This window comes from Carettochelys insculpta, chromosome 6, assembly GCF_033958435.1.
Source record: "Carettochelys insculpta isolate YL-2023 chromosome 6, ASM3395843v1, whole genome shotgun sequence".
Classification (NCBI taxonomy): Eukaryota; Metazoa; Chordata; order Testudines; family Carettochelyidae; genus Carettochelys; species Carettochelys insculpta.
The window spans coordinates 116,885,796-116,904,693 of NC_134142.1; the positions used below are offsets into that span (position 1 = coordinate 116,885,796).

The 18,898-nt window shown below is 55.1% G+C and overlaps 1 protein-coding gene across 1 annotated transcript in view; it reads right to left on the reverse strand.

The window, feature by feature from the left end:
* The window catches only part of PKP3 (plakophilin 3), a 34,614-nt gene extending 15,919 nt beyond the window's left edge, over positions 1-18,695 (reverse strand). Inside the window, exons 1-4 of the mRNA XM_074996007.1 lie at positions 18,237-18,695; positions 2,431-2,522; positions 860-1,584; positions 33-156 (exon numbers count right to left, since the gene is read on the reverse strand). Coding sequence (XP_074852108.1) covers positions 33-156; positions 860-1,584; positions 2,431-2,522; positions 18,237-18,462 — 1,167 coding nt within the window. The 5' untranslated portion in view covers positions 18,463-18,695. The remainder of the gene's footprint in view (positions 1-32; positions 157-859; positions 1,585-2,430; positions 2,523-18,236) is intronic.
* Between the last annotated feature and the right edge of the window lie 203 nt (positions 18,696-18,898).

An 18,898-nucleotide genomic window follows, 5' to 3' on the forward strand; every position in this document is an offset into this window, starting at 1 on the left:
ACCCATGCAACCATCCTTGCCTCACCCCTCACCTGCTTCTTGGCCTCGTTGTCGCTGTAGCACTTGTGCTGGATGTAGGCAGCTCCCAGCACCTGCAGGTTGGGGTCACTGGCCAACAGGTATTTCACTGCCAACGGCAGGTCAATGTCATCAAACCTGGAAACAAAGGTAGGGTCAGAGTGGCCACCACGCCCCTCAGGCTCCCCTCACAGCAGGGCAGAGCACATAGGGTGTGGCATGGCTGAGGAGCCGCACCGATCTGACCCGTGTCACTCCTTCACCAGGCCCAGTACACACGGTCGCTCACCTCTGGTCAAAGACGACTGGCCAAGGCAGGACTTCTTCAGGTCCCACCGTGCAGCTCCTAACGCTGCTTTTTGGGGCAACTCCTGAGCAACATGTGCTATCCTTCCCACTCGCAGAGCCAAGTGGGCCATGGCCGCCTACTGCAGGCCAGAGCAACGTTAGCTCGGGGAGCAACGGGGCCCCCATCAGCACTGCTGGGTCTCTTTGCTGCTGCTCCAGCTCCACCCTGCTTTGCTGCCGTGTCTACGGACGACCAGGTGAGCTGCAGAACTTCCCCGCTGCATGGGAGGACAGCAGGCAGCAGGCCAGTTCCTTAGACAGAGGGACAGTCATGCCTCAAACCAGCCACCATGCAGGAGACTGTGGAAGTGCAGCACAGCCAGGAGCACTGCAGCGTGGGGACTATGCCAGGCCCAGAGGCCCAGCTCCCTTGGATCTTCTCAGAAAGCTCAGCATGTCCCACTAACCTTGGCCAGGTTGGCTGGGTGCTTCCGAGGCTCCCCCCCACCTCTGCCCCTGAGCCCTGGCTCCTGGCTAAACATGGCACACTCACCCGCCGGAGTAAGAGTTCTGGGTCATCAGTGTGTTGTGCCCATTGTACATGTCAATGGCTCGGAGGTCCTGCAGGTGGTGGTTGGACTCTGCCAGGCTGCGCACAGAAGGGGCCCTGGTGCTTCGCTCCATCACATTGCTGTAGGAGCTCCCCATGCCTGGTGGGGCGGCTGAGAGGCCACTGAAGGAGCCGGTGCTTAGGCGGGAGCGGTTGTGGCTCTGGAAGCGCTGAAGGGTGCGCATAGCTGGTGCACGGATGGTCCGGTTCTGAGGCACCTCCATGCTGTCCATCCAGTCAACTGGCCCCTTCATCCCAGAGTTGGAGCCAGCACTCATCTGCCTCTCAAAGGTGTAGGATCTGGTCAAGCCGCCAGTGCCTCTGCCTTTGTAGAGGGCCCCCGGGTCCAGCTGCTCTGACATTATGCTGTGGCGGTCATCCATGCCTGCTGGGTTGCCTATCCCGTCAGCCAGGCGCAGTGAGCGCAAGGACATGGTGTCGAAGTTTGGCCGGGGTTGGTAGTTCCGCTCGTGGAAGGAATTGGGCCGTGCAGAGGTGCTGGCAGCCTGCGAGAGGGTGTAGTTCATGTGGTAGGCAGGGCCCTGCAGCACGCTCCCGTTGCTGATGGTAGCCATCCTTTTGTGAGGCGAGAGGTCCACCGCGGAGCGGGAGGACCAGCTGGTGGACTTGGTGGCGTTATACCCATTCTTGGCTGGTGGCTGATGCAGCTGGGGGAGGGGGAGACAAATGAGTCAGCAACGTCCCACTTCAGTAGGAAACACATGGCGCATCTTGCTAGCTTCTAGCCCAGCAACCTGAGCTTGCGATCTGAGAGACAAGCTGGGGTCTTTTCCTCATCCTTCACAACCAGGTAAGGAGATTCTGCTGGCTCAGTTCCCCCATTGGCAATGCTTGTGGAGCCTCCGCAAAGGCTAACAAGGGGCCCCAGTCGTCTGACGCCCTCGTCTAGAGACGGTGGGTTGGACAGGTCTGTTGGGAATCACCATCGGGCCAGCTGACCCCTTGATGCTGGAGGGATGAGTGAAAGGGAAACCCATCCCACGTGGCTGTCAGGCCCCACCCGAGTTTGTTAAAAGCCCCACTTGCTACAGGGCTTTGCGAGATGGAGAGTAACCGTGATCCTAGAGAATGGGAGTTTGGCCGTTCACGTTGATACAGCCAGGATTTCACCCACTAACCAAGGTGGCTGGGGGAACTGGCTGCAGCACAGGGCTCTGCTGTAATGCCTGAAGAGCTCTCTGAGTGCTAGGCGCTCTCACTGCCCTCACTAGAGAACCTTGCCCTCTCCCATTCCCTCTGACTGGTGCCTGGGGAAATGTGCCCCCCTCTGCCATTCCCAGGACCAAGAGCTACCTTACACCTGGCTTGCTCCCCACCCATCCATCGCCCAGTGCCTGAGGTTCCTAAGGATGACAGGAAGAGAAACCACAGGCTGGTGACTGATCCAGCGTGCTGATGGTGGGTCCCAGAGGCTAAGGTGAGGGGAGCCAGATGCAGCCACATCGGCCATCCTCACCAATCTAGCCACTCCCTGCAGGGGAGCCAGTACTTACCGTGCCATTCAGCTCCAAGCCATTTGTCTGGGACCTGGAGCTGAAGGACTTCTGCAGGGTGTTGCTGTACTGGCCCTGGGAGGAGCTGCCACCTGCAGGACACACAGACAGACAGTGGTCAGTCAAACTAGCAATGCACAGGGTATGTTCAAAGCACAGCCCTGGGGAACGGGGACTGGGACAGCCCTGGGCAGGGGAATAAAGAGGGGCTTCCTCCACCTGGAGGTGGATACCTAGCACTCAGTTGCAGTCTGGGTTTGGTGACTAGCCCCTCTGCATCTGCACTTGACTGAGCTGCAGCCCAGATTCCAAACACCCACAGGCTCTGCTGGAGTCTGGCTTTGGCTCAGGAGCCGAATGCTGCATGCAGGTGGGGTCCATCCCTGCGTGGCAGCCCCAGGGAGGCTCTCGTGTCTCAGGGCAGGGCAGGGTGGGGCGTCCTGTCTCTGTGCCGAGGGCTCCAGGTGAGCCGACTCCACCACCCGATGAATGGATGGCCCGTGTTAGTGGAGAAGCTGGGAGCCAGCTCAACTGCTGAACACAAACCTCTGGAGCACACAGCTACAACACTGAGCCCTCACAGCACACTGCTGGCCCAGGAAAGCCCCTGAGAGCACAGGTCACATGGGGAAGGGGGGATGCTCTGCTGTGGCAGGAGGTTCACTGCCAATGGGGGAATTCTCTGTCAGGACCCACAGCAATTTCTTCCAGGGCAGCCCTGAGCCACCCCAGCCCGCACACAGCCCAGGCCTTGGGAGTCCAGGCCACACACAGCTCTGCCACTGTACCTGTTCTGACCCGCAGCCCTGCCTGCCGTACCGTAGGCTTCAGACCCTCTCAGCTCTGGTAACGCTCCCCAGTCTTGACCCGTCCTCCTCTGCGATTCCACCCCTGGGCCCCTCCCAGCTCTGCCAAAGCTCCCGCCCGTTCCCCCCATCCTGACCTAGAGGCCCCCCCCAGCTACCCTAACGCTGGCCCCTCCCCACTCTGCCAGTGCAGCCCCAGTCTGAGGGGGGCACACAAGTCTGCCAGTGCAGTCAGACCCCGCCCCATTCTAACCCCAGCTATTCCAGACACAGAGAGGCAGCCGTGCCGAGTCCCAGGGTGTGTTTGTGATATCTGTAGGGCCTGTGGAAAGCCACTGAGCCCTTACCTTTGCCACTTGGAAGAGGGCTGGAATTTCTCACGTGGCACATTTTGTTAATCTAAAAAAAATCCCTTTTCCTTCGCCTCAGTTTTTTTGGGAAGCAGAAATTTTCACAATTTTCCACAAAGCCTTTATCACGCAATATTCTTCATTGGAAATTTGCCCAAACATTTCCTCCCCCCGCCCCACCGAAGCAAATTTTTAACCAGCTCCTATTTGAACAATGGCAAACAAAATGCGAAAAGAATACCAGTGAACCTGCTAGCCTGGGTGGAAAACGGTCCCACACGTTCGCTGAAACATTCACGAGAACCAAAATCTTCAGAGGAATTGTGGGGGAAGGGAGAGTGGTTTGGGGTCGGTTTGCTGTTTTTTCTGTTTTCCAGCCATGGCCCAAGCTGGAGTAGGTGGAGATATAGACATTGGTGCTAGACAACTGAGGTACACCATGGCGCAGCTGCGGTTGGCAGGGCTCCACTGAGGTTGGAATATCACTGCAGAATATGCCAGCTGAGAGGTGTCTGGCCCAGGCTGTAGGGGGAAGGCTCTGCCAAACAGGCCTCTCCTCCTGCCTCTTGTTTAAGCAGAGGGACTCATTGGGAAGCTGGACTTTCACCTTCCCACCTGGTCTCCCCACCCCCTTTCCCAAACACACTTTCCCTTTGTTAAAACCAGCCTATTGTAAAGTGGCAGTAGGTACAAAGGGCCTTTGGAAGGCAACAAGCTGGCGGGAGTCCTGGAGACCTGTAGGGAGGAGCCCAGAGGGTGGCTGGAGACAGAGCCGTGGGGCAGTGAGTGACTTGTTCACCCTGGGAGCCCTGTGCCGAGCCCAAGCTGGGGTGACAGGTGGCATGTGCCCAGCAGGTTTCAGTTCAATGCCCAATCAATATTAGTCCCTTTTACAAAATCGACAGCAGGATCACTCACACCGGCATTTCTCCAGTGACATCACCGGCGGTCTCCTGGGTGTACACTGGTGCCAGTGACAGGAGAACGAGACCCTTGCACAGCCCAAGCCTTGGTGGTTGCTAAGAAAGCCTTCCCAGTGTCACCAACACTGGATTCACTCTGGCTGATGTGGGGGGAGCCTCTCTACTAACACTGGGTGGCCTGAAATCAGGACGCAATATGTGGGATTTGTGGAGAGCCCAAAAGGACATTGAGTGAGGCCCTGCAATGAAAAGGCACCTGCCTCTGTGCTGTGTGGCAGGGTCCAGAGGGATCTTTTCTTGTGATATTTTTCCTGCTAAAAAAAACCCCAAAAACAAACTTTGGGGATATGCGGAATGTGACGTGCAATCCTCAGTGAAGCTGGGCCGGGGGGGTCTCAGTGCAGAAGTCGGCCACAGTAGCCACTGGCTGAATTTCTGTGTGCCTAGAGCCTTTTCCAAACCTGGCCACTTCACTCCGATGCCTCACTGGGAGGTGGCTGTGTTGACACTGTCCGATTTGGTTCCCCTTCTACCCATGCAGGCAAGGATGGAATTCTGGAGCGCACAGCAAAGCTGACTCTCCTTGGACTGCTGTCTGTTTTGGCAGCTACAACCTCTCCCAGTGAGCAGGGTGCGCAACTGACAATCTTTGCAGTGTAGTTGTAGCTGCACCCGGGTACTGGGGAGACAAGAGGGAGGAGGTAATAGCTTTTACAGGACACTCAGAGCTCTGAGGAGCTCCAGAGCTTGTCTCTCTCCCCAGCAGAAGCTGGTCCAATAAAAGCTATTCCCTCACACTCTTTGTCGCTCTGTTGACTTAATGACCGGCTCTGCTCTGGATTGTTTTCTAGCCAGGGAGAAGATGCAGGCTGGGACTCTGTCTCCACTCTGGCTTGCCCGAGATCCTATCCATGCAGAACAATGACTGGTGGTCATTTATGGGACTAGCTTTGGTGCATGCTCACTGGCAGCTTGCCTGAAACACAAGCGGATTGATAAATGAACACGGGGCTAGGTTCTTTTCAGACATCCAGCCTCCCAAACTTACTGCCATTTGTAAAATTGCATTCATTTGCATGTTGGGCCTGACTCTACCCACTGGAAAATCATCAGATCCTACGTTTGGAAGAAACCTCAGGAGGTCATTGAGTCCAACCTCCTGCTGGAAGCAGGACCAATCCCAACTAAAGCAGGACTCATCCTAGCCAGGACTTTGTCAAGCCAAGACTTAAAGACCTGTAGGGAAGGAGATTCTACCACCTCTCTAGGTAACCCATTCCAGAGCTTCACCACCCTCCTGGTGAAATACTTTTTCCTAATACCCAACCTAAACCTCCGCCACCACAACTTGAGACCATTGCTCCTTGTTCTGCCATCTGTCACTACTGAGAACAACTTCTCTCCATCCTCTTTGGAACCCTCTCCAGGTAGTTGAAGGCTGCTATCAAATCCTCCCTCACTCATCTCTTCTGTGGACTAAATAAGCCCAAATCCCTCAGCCTCTACTTGTAAGTCCTGTGCTCCAGCCTCCTAATAATTTTGGTCGCCCTCCACTGGCCTCTGTCTAGTGCGTTCACATCCTTTCTGTAATGGAGGGCCCAGAACTGGATGCAACACTACAACACTTCTTGGGAAAGCCAGGGGCTGATGGGCTCAGCCATGGGCAGGCCTGCTTCAGGAACTGGATGTCCCTTTCTCAGAAGTGCCAGAGCCCATATCCTGCTCGGCAGGCCTTTCCACCCGCCCCCAAAGACCATGCCTGGGTGCTGCAGGGATTCTCATGGGTGGGTCTGCCTCTTCAGTAGCAGGGAGCATAGAGCTGTGAGGCCCAGGGAGAGTGCATTCCTGCACGCTCACACACAATTCTACTGGGAATCCGGCTGCACAGGTCAAGGGGCTGTTGGGGTGTAGTGTTCCTTGTGAGCTGTGAGCTTAGGCAGTCACCCAGGATGGAGTCAGGTGCTTCCCAACTGATTACAGAGCACCCATAGCTGAAAGTGTGTGGTTCTATGGGTGGTGCAAATCTGCACATGCCTTGGTGCACACAACAAAATTTATTCCATATATGGATGGAAAAAAATCAGAGGGAACATTGTCAGGGTGGTGGGGCGAATAAAACCCAGGGGAATCTGGCAGGAGATGAAAGAGTGCACTCTTCAATCTCTTGCAATCCCTGCCAAGATCACACAGGCCCTGGAAGACCTGCTAGATGCAGGGACATCTGAGGTAGCCAAACAGCTCACCATCACAGATGAGACTCCTGTGTACTCTTGTCTCTAGGGCTCATTGCCGGTGAGGCAGGATGGCTCCATTAGAGCTCAGATTTTCTACAGCCTCACCTAGAGAAGGTGTGCTGGGCTGGGAAAGGTCCCACTTGCCAACTTTCCTAGCCCAGCTCCCCAGTGTGTAACCGGTCAGGAAGCTCAGTAGCTGGCCTCTCTCAGACTCCATCCCCATACCCGCTGGCCAGTGCAGGTGGGGTGAGTTTCCCTTTCACAGGATAAATCACAAGTACTACAGGGAGACAAAGCCAGAGCACTGCAGAGACAATGCCTGAAACTTCTGCCCCGCGTGATCCTGCAGCCCTGGGAGGTATCAGAGCAGAGGGGGCCTAGCTTTGGGCAGGAAACAGCTGCAGCAAAGGGTCCAGCACCAGGTCCTGCTATAAATCAGCACAAAAGTCTGAGGGAGGCTTCCAGCATCTACAGCCCAATCTCCACCTCAGAGGTGGAGCAGCGACAAGTTATGGGCCTATGCCTGTAGGCCAGTGGTGGGCAACCTGCAGGTGACACACAGCCCAGTGGGGATCCATCTATGGCCTGCGGATCCCCCTGGCTGCCCCCTCTCCCATGGGGCTCACTCACTGGGGCACCAGCATCACACACTTCCTACACCTCCCCCTCCCTCCCAGCACTTTTGGAAGAGACACAAATCACCTGGTCCGCGCTCCGTCCCTTCTCCTCCCCTGCCTGCCCAGAGCTGGAATGCTGAGAATCAGCTGTTTGTGGCGTTCTGACTCTGGGAGGGAGGGGGAGGAGCAGGGATGGAGCGTGTAAGAACCAGACGTTGGTGCCCCAGTGCGTGAGAGGTGTGTGGGGAAAGGGGGCTCACAGGGGGCAATGGGGCTGCAGGTGGAAGCCCAGTTGGGTGCAGGCTGCTGTAGCCCACTGAGGTGGAGGGTCACGCATGCCGCCTGCCCGCTATTCCATCTCCGCCCGAACCCTCAGGAATTCCTAAGGCTGAGGGCCTCTGCCAGAGGGCTGGGCCAAGGTGCAGGAGACCCTGCTGGCTGCTGAGTGGCAGCTGGTGAGGAAGATCACAGCCCTACGCTGGACTGTAGTCCTCACTCTGTTGCAGCAGAATTCCAAATGCAGACTCCCAGATAAGCTGATGTCACTGGAGAGGCACAGGCTAGCCCCGCTTGGCTGCCTTGTTGGTGGCTGGCGTTCTGGCAGGAGAGAAAAGGCACGAATCAGAGTGCCTGAGAGATTGGGGCGTTATGCAGGCCAGCATGGGGACATCCCAGTGGCATTCTCCCTAATCAGCGAGTGCCCAGGCAATCTGATAAGGCCAGCCGCCCAGCTCTGTGTGGGTAAACGGGCGCCATGAAGGCAGGAAATGCAGCCTGGCTGCCACCAGAAGTTGGGAGTGCAGATCCTAGCACTGGAAATACAAGAATAGCCATTCTGGCTCAGACCAGTGGTCCATCTAGCTCAGCAGCCTGTCTTCCAACCATGGCCAAGGGAATGACGGGTCGCCCTTTCCCAGCTGCTGACAGACAGAGGCCTGGTCACCATCCCTGCTCATCCTGGCTAGCAGCCATTGGACCTGTCCTCCACAAAGTTATCTAGCTCATTTTAGAACCTCGTTATAGTCTTGGCCTTCATGACATCCTCTGGCGAGAACTACCCACAGGCCACACTGTGGATAGACGTACTTCCTATTGATTTTGTTGGGCGATACCCAGTTCTTGTGTTCTGGGGAGCAAATGACACTTTCTTACATACTTTCTCCATCCCAGTCATGATTTTGTAGACCGTAATCACAGGCATCTTCACGCTCTGGGGTGGGGCTGAGGGTAAAGAGCTTGGGGTCCAGGCTGTCCCTAGGAAAGTGGGCTCCCCCCAGACCTGACTCACCACAGCAGCTCAGGGCTACCTGAGAGTCACTTCTCCCCACCCATGGCAGCTGCAGCAGGCATGGCCGGGGGAGGTGCCTCTCCCCCATTTGTGGCAGCTTCAGGTGGGGACCAGCAGGGAGAAGCTCCTTTCCCTCGACTGCCTCGGGGCTTGGAAAAGGCACCTCTCCCTGCTGCAGCTCTAAGCCCCAGCACGGGCTAAACAGGCAGCTGCGTGGCTGCTCTGCTTCAAGGGCATTTCGCCAGGTAGGCGAGGTGGGTGCCCGGGGCCTGCCCTCTACTCCCTACAATCTGTCCACACTCCTGGCCCTCCAAGTAACATTCCTGTGTTTGGGCCTGGCCCCTCATGGGAGGCTCTGAGGGGAGTTTTCCAAACAACCTCAATATGCTCTGGATCCAGCCTTTCAATGTTAGGGCCCCAGTTCAGCCCTCCCCTGAGTAGGTTAGGTTCTCAGGGGAGTGGGGGATGAGCAGAGACCATGTTAGTATTGCAGGAAATCCTCAAGAACTGCCCTGGGTTGCGGGGGACATGGGGGAGCACAGTGCTGCTGTAGCAAGGGGAATGGGGCCTTGTATGCCCTCTCCCTCCACACAGGCTCTCCCACCCCTGCAGGACAAGCTGCTCCAGAGGCAGGCTGGGCAGGAGCGCACTCCAGCTACCAGTGCCCCCCCAGCTCTCAGCTCTGCCAAGGCCCCTCAGAGCTGCGGGGGGGCAGGGAAGGCTGGGGCATGCTGGGAATTGCCCCGTGAGAGCCTGTAGCATGGCCAGCAGCACAGCAGAGCCCAGGCACAGGGACTGGACCCCATGGCAGGGTGGAGGCGCTGGTGGAGCCCAGACTAGCACTGACCAGGCCAGTGTTGTCTCAGGGTAGTGTCACTGACTGCAGGGTAACGTCTCAGGGGACACATGGCGCTTGGCTTTCGGGTAGGGAGCACTTAGAGGGCTAGGTGCTATATCAGATGCAAAGTGGCTGTTGCAGGGAGGGTTGTTTCCAGGGCTGGCAGATCCCTATACGGCCCTGGCAGGCAGGTGGCAGCTGTTACATCAGCAGGGCAGAGGAAGGCGAACTGCATTTCCCTGCCTCGCCTCAGACCTGCACAGGCACCAGCAAGGCCCAAGGCTCGGTGCTTATGTTTGTGCCTCAGTGCTGATGCCTCCAGGCCTGGCAGGTCCCAGCCCCGCGCCCCTGGGCTTGCTGCATCCGGAATGAATAATAAAAAGCTGCTTGAACTCAGGGGTGAAAGCAACTTCCATTGCTTACAGGCACGTTCTCACTGCAGCCCCCCTGTGGCCTTCAGGGCAGGGGGTTGGGCTGTGTGTGGGGAGAGGGCGAGGGGCAGAGGATTGGAGTGTCTGGCTGTGGGGGCAGGGGGGAGCGAGGTTGGGGCAGTCCCAGTCTGGGGGCTCGCAAAGGGGCTGGCCTCAGGCAACCCCAGTAGTTACCTCCTGGGCCCTGCCCCACATGGCTCCTGTTCCCAGCGAAAGAGAGCTGTGGCTGCAGGTGGTGCCCCATACATGACAGAGGCACATGAACACCCTCTGCCACTCCCTTCCCAGCGCACTGTAATGCACGTACAGCACAAGCCTCATGGAGGTGTAAAGTAACTAACTAGGAATACCCTTCGTTGCTGTTACAGATCCAGACTAACACGGCTACCCCTCCGATACTTAACTAGGAATACCAAAACAAAAAGCAGTCAAGTAGCACTTTAAAGACTAGCAAAATAGTTTATTAGGTGAGCTTTCGTGGGACAGACCCGTCTGTTCTGGTCTGGCTATGGTCTGAAGAAGTGGGTCTGTCCCACAAAAGCTCACCTAATGAACTATTTTGCTAGTCTTTAAAGTGCTACTTGACTGCTTTTTGTTTTGATAGTGTATAGACTAGCACGGCTTCCTCTCTGTTACTGTTTAACTAGGAATACGTCGTTACACTGCCCAAGTACATTTTTTTCAGGATTTGTAATTTATTCAAGAAATTTATTATCATGAAACCTGTACTTTTACTTATTGTTTCTTAGCAAATACTGTACTTTCTACTCAGCTGCCATTTCTGAAAGCATTTAGTTACTCACTCCTTTCATCACCCCCCAAGCCAGCTTTCCAAACTGCTATCAGCTGTACATACATATTACCCAGTCATGCTGTGAGGAAATAACCAACAAACACAATGACCTTGCCCAAGAACCGCCTTTTAATAGCTGCATCGACCCCTTTTCATCAAAAAATAGTAGCTATGCAGTATCTACCATCCCTAGTGAACCAGGCTGTTGCTGAAAGTGATGTGCTCAGGGGGGTGCATATGAGGAGTCTCATGTGACTTTACCTGGAGGTGAGCCAGTTTGGTAGGCGGGAAAATCCAGGAGGGACAGGAGCTGCAGCACTTACTCTGTCTCAGGTGATTCCTCTGCTCTGGTGGGAGAAGCAGCAAGATAGGTGCCCAGGACAGGGGCTCCCCACTCCCTCTGGGACAGAGGACCCCCTGTAAAAGCCCTATGAGAAGAAGGTTGGGCAGAAGAGGCTCAGGTTGGGTGGCTAAGGTTGCTAGGTGTTCAAGAAGTGTATGTGTATTGTCTCTGTTCTGGCTGGCTGGGGTTTGGAGAGAGTGTGTGTGTTTTGGGGGTTGGGGGGGGAGAGTGCTTCCCTCTGTGCTGGCTGCCTGGAATTTGGAGTAACCCTGATACCTGGGTGTGTGTTAGTATGAAGCATGTCTGGGTCCACACGTCACCCACTTTCCTCCTAAGCTCCACTGGGGGACTGAGGAGCAGCACTGGGCTACAAACTGTGGAGTGGTGTGTAACACTTGAGTTTTGAGGCGGGAACCGTTTAATTGTGCCCCTCCCCTACCAGCCATTGGTTCTGTCTTCCTGCTTCCCTGGCTGGCTTAGAAGTTTTGCTCACTTTTTGGAGAGGATGGGGGGAGGGGGGGCTGTTGCTTCCTCAGGGTGAGGCAGGTGGGTGGGTGTAGAAGAGAGAACTGTTAACTGAAATCAACTCTCCCAGGAGTCCCCAAGGGAAATGAGTCACAGTGGGTGATACCTGGCTGGATGGCTGAAGCACATTTACCTTTCATTCAATTCTGGATGACCTAGCCACACCCTCTGGTTTTGTGTATGCTCTCACTACCAGTTGTGCTTAGCAGTACGCTGAAATTTCTGGGGTTAGGGGGCCTTCTTAAAGCCTCCTGACCTGAGAAATTTTTGAGCCCAGTGTTATTCTTGCATCAAGATTAGGAATAAGTATTTGAATTTGCTTCCATCTTAACCTGGGAACTCTCTTCATTCTTTGGAAGGATGAGGTGTGATTGTTGTGACTTGCAGTTTCAAGGAGGCACTTAAACTCAGAGGAATTTAGTGGGAATATAGGCTCTGCCCCATCTCCCCACCCTGCCCATCCCCTCTGCAGTGTTTCACCCCTGCTGTTCTGGATCATAAGGCAGCTTGGTGGTATGCACTCTTTTGTGTAATATGGTTTAAGCTTTTTTATTTTTATCATTTTCAAAAGTTGTGGGAAATTATGGAGGGAGCTCTGATAATTTTTAATGACAGATGAAGTTGAGATGCAAAGAGTTCAAGCTTTAAAGCTGTTAAAACACACAGAGACAAGGTGGGTGAAGTAATATCTTTTTTTTATTTTGAAACAGCTTTGTTTGGTGAGAAATTAGCCCTTTTGAACTTCACAGACCTGGAGAAGAGCTCTGAGGAGTTCCAAAGGTGGTCTCTCTCACGAACCATGATTGGTCCAATTAAAGATATTACTCTGCTCACTTTGTGGCTCTCATCCAGGCACCAGCGTAACTACAACAAAACAGCAAAATCCACTATCTCGCATGTCAAGATATACAAAACAAATATCCTAATACCAGACATGATTTGCTGATTTAACTATTCGTTCACTCATCCATTTGTTAACAAGCCCTGTTCAGAAGTCTGTATAATTGAATTTTAACTCTAACAAGTTGTCAAGCTGCGCTTTTCTTGCTTTCCCTATCTATAGACAATTTAATTATTACTGATGGAAATATTTAGGATTGCGGTGTACTGTGAAATCAGCTAATTTCTAAATTACTTAGAACACACACACACCGAACAAATCCCCCTAAGCCCTAGACATTTCAGGTGCCTAAGTAAGCTCTGGAATGACAGTTAAAGTTGCCTTCCCCAGCCCCACCACAATCTGAAATGGCACCACTGGTGAGTCAGGAGTGGTCAGAAGGCTGCAGGAGAGCCATGGGCAAAACGCAGCCCCTATCCGTTAGCATGGAGCTTGACACGAGCTGCAGGCCAAGTGCCAGGCTAAGGGGAAGTGCTGCTGCAGCAAGGGAGCTATCAGTGATTCTTGATAGCAGATCTTAACAGTGGAGGTAGAACCCACTGAAAGGTGAGTGACTCCCTCAGGTTTTTTTTACCCCGTGTCATTTTGCAATCTGATGCCAGTGCAAAAACAGCAGCTGCCTCCTGTATGTCATATCTGAGGGAAAATATTTAATTCAGGGGTAGAGAACCTTTTCTGGGGCCAGGTCGCAGTCCAGGGCTGCATACAAGTGAGAAGCAAAAACAAAAACCAAAAAACAAGTGAACCCTCACTGATGTGGCTCCCAGCTGAGAAGAAGAAGTACATTCCCCTCACCCACTAGAGCCTTGGAGGGCTCAGGCTAGTAGATTTTGTGTGCTCCAGCCCCATGAGGGATGACAGGACGTTGGAGCTGCAGCCTGGGCTCCTCGGTGCTGGGGGGGGAAGCCCACCATGAGTCTCGGGGGGCAGATCTAGGCAAGCCAGAGGCTACATCCAGGCCCCAGGGCCTCAGGTTCCCCACCCCGATTTAAGCTAAAATAATCCATTTCCCATGGAGCTCTCAAAGGAAGGGCCAAGGACTTCAGCATCTCCCTTTGCAAGGGGGAGAGACAATAGCCTTGTTCTCAGAAGAGCAAGGGACTGGGCAGCCTCTCCAGGACACAGTGGAGCAGCAGAATGAGGTCAATGAAGTCCTCTTGCATAAATGGAACCGCAAGGCGGCTTGATGGGTATTTAGCCTGCTCAGCAGACACCACTGATCTTCTGCAGCCCTTCCCTACTATCAGGACCAGCTCACCTCTGCCTGCCTCAGCTGCCCGTGAGAGACTCTTCAGTGTTGCTGGACTCGCATTTTGTCCTGACTCTGATCATTTTGACAACCAATTGCTTCTAAGGTTGAACAAGAATTTTGGTAATTAATCGTTACAATGTGAAACTGCACACTTGTGCACATGGACAAAATAAATACATTTCTGTAATTTGACTCCTGTATTTATTTTGGTCACCCTTTAGCTTTACAAATGAAGGCTACTACATTTAAAATCCAGATTTGAAATAGAAATGCTAGTATGTATGTATATAATACACACACACATTAGTGCGTTTGTATATATACACCCACACATGCTACATAATGTGCATATATATATATAGAGAGAGAGAAATGTATGAAAAAAATAATGGAGCCCTATGACAACTCAGGTGGTTAACCATAGATTTCTATAGGATGGCTACTTTTTACTTCTGGACACTTGATTACTATCAAGGTGCCACAACTTTGTACTTTTACTGAAGTCATTTTCCAGACGGATACTTTGACTTTTACTTAAATACATTTTTTGCAAAGTAACTGTACTTTTACCCAAATAAATTTTTCAAATACTTTTTACACCCCTGATGGCCTGTGCTGCATCCAGCCAGTGTGGTGAGGGGCTGGACAGCCTGGGATTCCCCCCACCCCCAGAGCCCAGCTGGGAACACAGGCCTCTGCCACAGTACCTCAGCCGGCCCCTTTCACAGTTGGCATGCACATGCCTGCTGCAGTGCAGGGCCAGGCTGCAGGACAGGAGCCCCATTGAGAGCAGGTTTCAAATAATAACCCCCGTGCCTCACCATCAGGGGAGCATCCCAAGCACCAGCCCCTTACTGGAGCAGTGCATGGGGGGTGCACTGCCCTACTTTCACCTCTGCTGGAGCCCTAGTGCCTTTCATTCCAGATTAAACACTGCCCGGGACCCCTCCCAAGCAAGTGATTTCCTTGTTGAGCTCCATGAAACACAGCTACAAGCTCTGGTTTCTTCTCTGTGCAGCTGCCAGCCCTCCACAGCCTGCTTTGCTCCCCTGCCTTTTCTGTTCCTCCTCTTCTTGCACTTTCCTTGGTGCTAGCTCCCTTCCCTGCAATAAACACCTTCTGTACCTGCTCCCACACTTCCCCCTCCATATGTGCTCTGTACTATAACTGTTTTGGTCCATCAGCCCCACCCCACCCTTCTGGCTGATTCACCCCCAGCTGCCACAAAGAAGAGGCAACTGAACGGCTCTGCAGGGCAGCAAGCTGCAGGCAGGCTGGGGGTGCTGACACAGAGCCAAGACAGGTGGTGTGGCTTTGGAACATGCATTCTACCTCATCCCTGCTACTGGTGCGCAGGACTCAGACTCATCCCACGGACAAAGAGCTGAAGGTGGGACAGGAGCAGGAAGTGCCGATTGCCCCTCACAGTGTTGCTTTAAGTGATTGAGAGTTAGTGCTGGTTGGTGGCTCCAGGGCTGCTCCGAGCAGGGGTGGTGTGGGTTTTGCTAGAAGTTAGGGACCGTGGTCGAAGGGAGATAGGGGTGTGAGCTCGGGTGGACTTTGCTGCTAGTTTTAATACCTCCAGCTGTGGCAGGAGTAGCTAAACCCAGGGAAAAGGTGTTGTCCCTCTCAGGTAGGGTTGAACATGGGTTTAGTTCATGTGAAATAGCCTGAGCACCTGTCCTAATGTGGCCCATCCCCTTGGGAGAGGGACCAGGGGAAGAATTTGGGAACGAGGCCTTTACATCTCAGCTTGGTGCCAGGGAGTTCAGGGGTTCAAGCCACCTGGGCAACTGCCTAGGGCAGTGGTTCCCAACCTTTTCACTAGTGCACACCCCCAATCACCCCTTTAAACAGGTTGCAGACCCCCAGCAAAGCCAATTCTAGTTACACAAGGGCACCACAACACAGATTTCTGGACATAAATTAATAACATTATTGGAACCTATTTAATTTAAAAATAATAGATTGTAACTCTACAATTTATTTAAAATGTGCTTTCTGTGACCATTTTTATTTATCTTTTTTTTTCCCCTGGACCCCCTGCAGTACTGCAGGTTAAGAACCACTAGCCTAGGGCACCTGCGTCGGGGCTGCTGTCCCAGTGCAGCAAGAGCATGGTTCTGGACTGCCAGAGCAGGGCTGAGTGCAGGCCAGGCCAGGCCTGGAGTACCTGGCCAGCCTGACAGCCGGGGGATGATACTGTCTGGCGCTGCCAGCCTGGAGGGGAGGCACAGGCAACAGGGCCAGCCTGAGGCCACCGTTCCCGTGGGCAGAATGCATATGCATGGGGAGGTCTGCCACTGCAGCCCAGGTGGGGGGAAAGTCAGGGAGCCTGCAGGGGCTGGGGTGATGGAAGGGGAACCTGCAAGTTCCAGGGTGTTAAAATACAGGTTTACCCAGAGTCCTATTTTCCCTAAGCCTGGCCCTTTCAGAAGTGAGTTTAGAGGCAACACTCCCTTTTAGTGAGCAGAGACAGGCAGCTTTAGTGATGCCTGTCAGGCTGCAGGGAAGCAACTCATGGACAATTCCAGGACAGGGTGTGGCTGCAGCACCCATAATTAGATTGGGATGGGAAGATGAAAGGGAGGAGAAGCCACAAAGACAGCTCGAGGTGCAGGTGGGAACAGCTGGGCCACTAGGCAGATGCAGAGATCCTGGAAATTTGGGCAGGGGGTGGGGGGAATGGAAGACAGCCTTTGCCTTTCTCCATTGTATTTCAGCCAGCAGGTAGGGAGCTTTGAATGTCAGCTTCCTTGAGGGTTCGTGCAACATCTAGAATGGGGTCCTGCTCCATGGCATAGGCGCCTTGGGGCTAGGACACAAATAGTACACCCCTCCTCCCATCCCCCAGAGGCAATGCTCACTGAACAGGTAGGGAGCGAATGCTCAGCGAGACTAGGGGACATGCCCTAAGCCACACAGGAAGGCTGGGGCACAGCCTGGAGTAGAACCAACAAACCTGAGCCTCCTCCCGTGGGCAGTGAGTGGCTACATCTACACTACCCCCAAACTTCGAAATGGCCACGCAAATGGCCATTTCGAAGTCTACTAATGAAGCGCTGAAATGCATATTCATTAGCATGCGGGCGGCCGCGGCACTTCGAAATTGACGCGCCTCACAGCCGCGCGGCTCCTCCCGACGGGGCTCCTTTTCGAAAGGGCCCCGCCTACTTCGAAGTCCACTTATTCCTGTGAGCAGATGGGAATAAGGGGACTTCGAAGTAGGAGGGGTCCTTTCGAAAGGGAGCCCCGTCGGGACGAGGCGCGTCAATTTCGATGTGCCGCGGCCGCCCGCGTGCTAATGAGGCGCAGGATATGCGTTTCAGCGCTTCATTAGTAAACTTCGAAATGGCCATTTGCGTGGCCATTTCGAAGTTTGGGGCACGTGTAGACGTAGCCAGCCAGCTGTGATGCCCAGACCAGTGACTAGCCAGCCCACCCCCCTCCAGTGCGGGAACCCCGTCACGCCGGCCGGGCAGCCGCTCCGGGGCGCACCAGCCCGGGGCCAGTCGGGGGGGACTCCTCCCCCAGCTCTCAGCCTGAGCCCCACACCCAGACACCGACGCACGTGGGCCCCGCGGCTGCGCAGCAGGGCCGCGCGGGAGGCCGGGCGGGCGAGTCCCAGTCTCTCGGGCCCGGAGCAGGGCGGGGGAGACGCGGCTCCAGGGGAAAACCCATTGGAAACGTCTAAAAAAAGCGGATGCCCCCGCCCCCAAACCGGGAGAGCCGCGCGCCCCCCCTCCGCCCCGCCCCGCGCGTCCCGGCTCCTCAGCAGCGGGGAGGGGGAGGGGGAGAGCGCCCTCTCCAGGCTCGGCTGGCGGGCGGAGCGGAGCCAGCCCCCGCATGCGCCGGCGGGGCTGCTGCAAAACAAGTCAGTCCAGGAGAGCGCCGCAAAGCCCGGCCTGGAACCCGCCTGGACCTGGCAATTCCTTGCCACGCTCCTGCCTCTTGGCTGGTGACGCCCCGGGGTGAGCTGGCGCCTTCAGACAGTGGGGGACGGTCCAGCCCCCCCCCCCCATCTGCCCCACACCGACACATCCTTAGCCTCCAGGGCGTGGCTGGCTCCTGCCCCCCGTTTTCTCAGGGAGAGCCCCTCAACTTCCAGCTCCCTCTGCCCAGCCTGGACTGCAGTGCTCCCCTGGAACTCACTGCACAACCCCAAGAGCCAGGCGAAAGGTAGGGCACAGAGGGGCAGAGCTCCTAGCAGTGCCCTGTCTTCCCCCTGAGGAGCTCAGCACCAGCCACACACCTTGGCCTATCCTGCAGCACTGACCCCCCCCCCCCCCCCCCGCTTTCCAGGGAGGTAAGAATTATTCCCATTGTATATGAAGGCAAGCTGAGGCACAGAGCAGCAAACTGCAGTCACCCAGCTGAGCTGGGCCTGACTCCTAGTTCCCACCCCCTGTATGATCCCGCCCTCAGCAGAGCTGACAGCAGAGAGGGGCTGGAGCCCTGCCCCCAAAGTCACTGTGCCCCTTGCCCATCCTGTGCCCTGCTCTTACCTTTGACCTCGACAAAGTCAAGCCTGGGGCCGTTGGTCCTGGGGGCAGAGCTGCTCTTCTGCAGCATCCTCATGCGTACCTGCTCCTGCACCCGGGCACTTTTCAGTAGCTCAGTGTTGGAGGCCTCCTTGCTCTTCCTGTCCAGCTGCTGGTCTGAAGGCAGTGCCAGGGAGCACACCCCGTCCTCAGGCTGCAAAGCCGACAGGAAGAAGTTATTCTCCTGCATGGCTCCTGTCCCGGCTGGTGGGGAGCACAGTTCGGTCTGCCGCTGGGGCCCAGACTCTGCCAGGGAAATGTCCCACTGTTGCTAACACCACTTCCACTTCCGTCTCCCTGAGTGCAGGGCCAAAGGAGACCAGAGGGAGCTGGGCTCTGCTGCAGGAGTGCTGGGGTGGCTGACTGTCAGAGCTGTGCTGAGGAGAGGCACTGGGCATCCCCAGCCTTCGCCACCCGTCCTCATCCAAGTGCTGGCTTCCTGGGATGGGACTCTGCCACTGTGAGACGGGGTTACACCCCTCCGCCTAGCACTGACATCACTGTGGGGGGTTGGCTTTCCGGCAAAGCAGGTCAGCCAGTTCCACCTTAAGCAGGTGAGGCCTTTGGCAGGGCAGGGCAGGGCTCCCTCAGCTTTAAGGTGGAATTCCAGGGATGCACAACCAGCT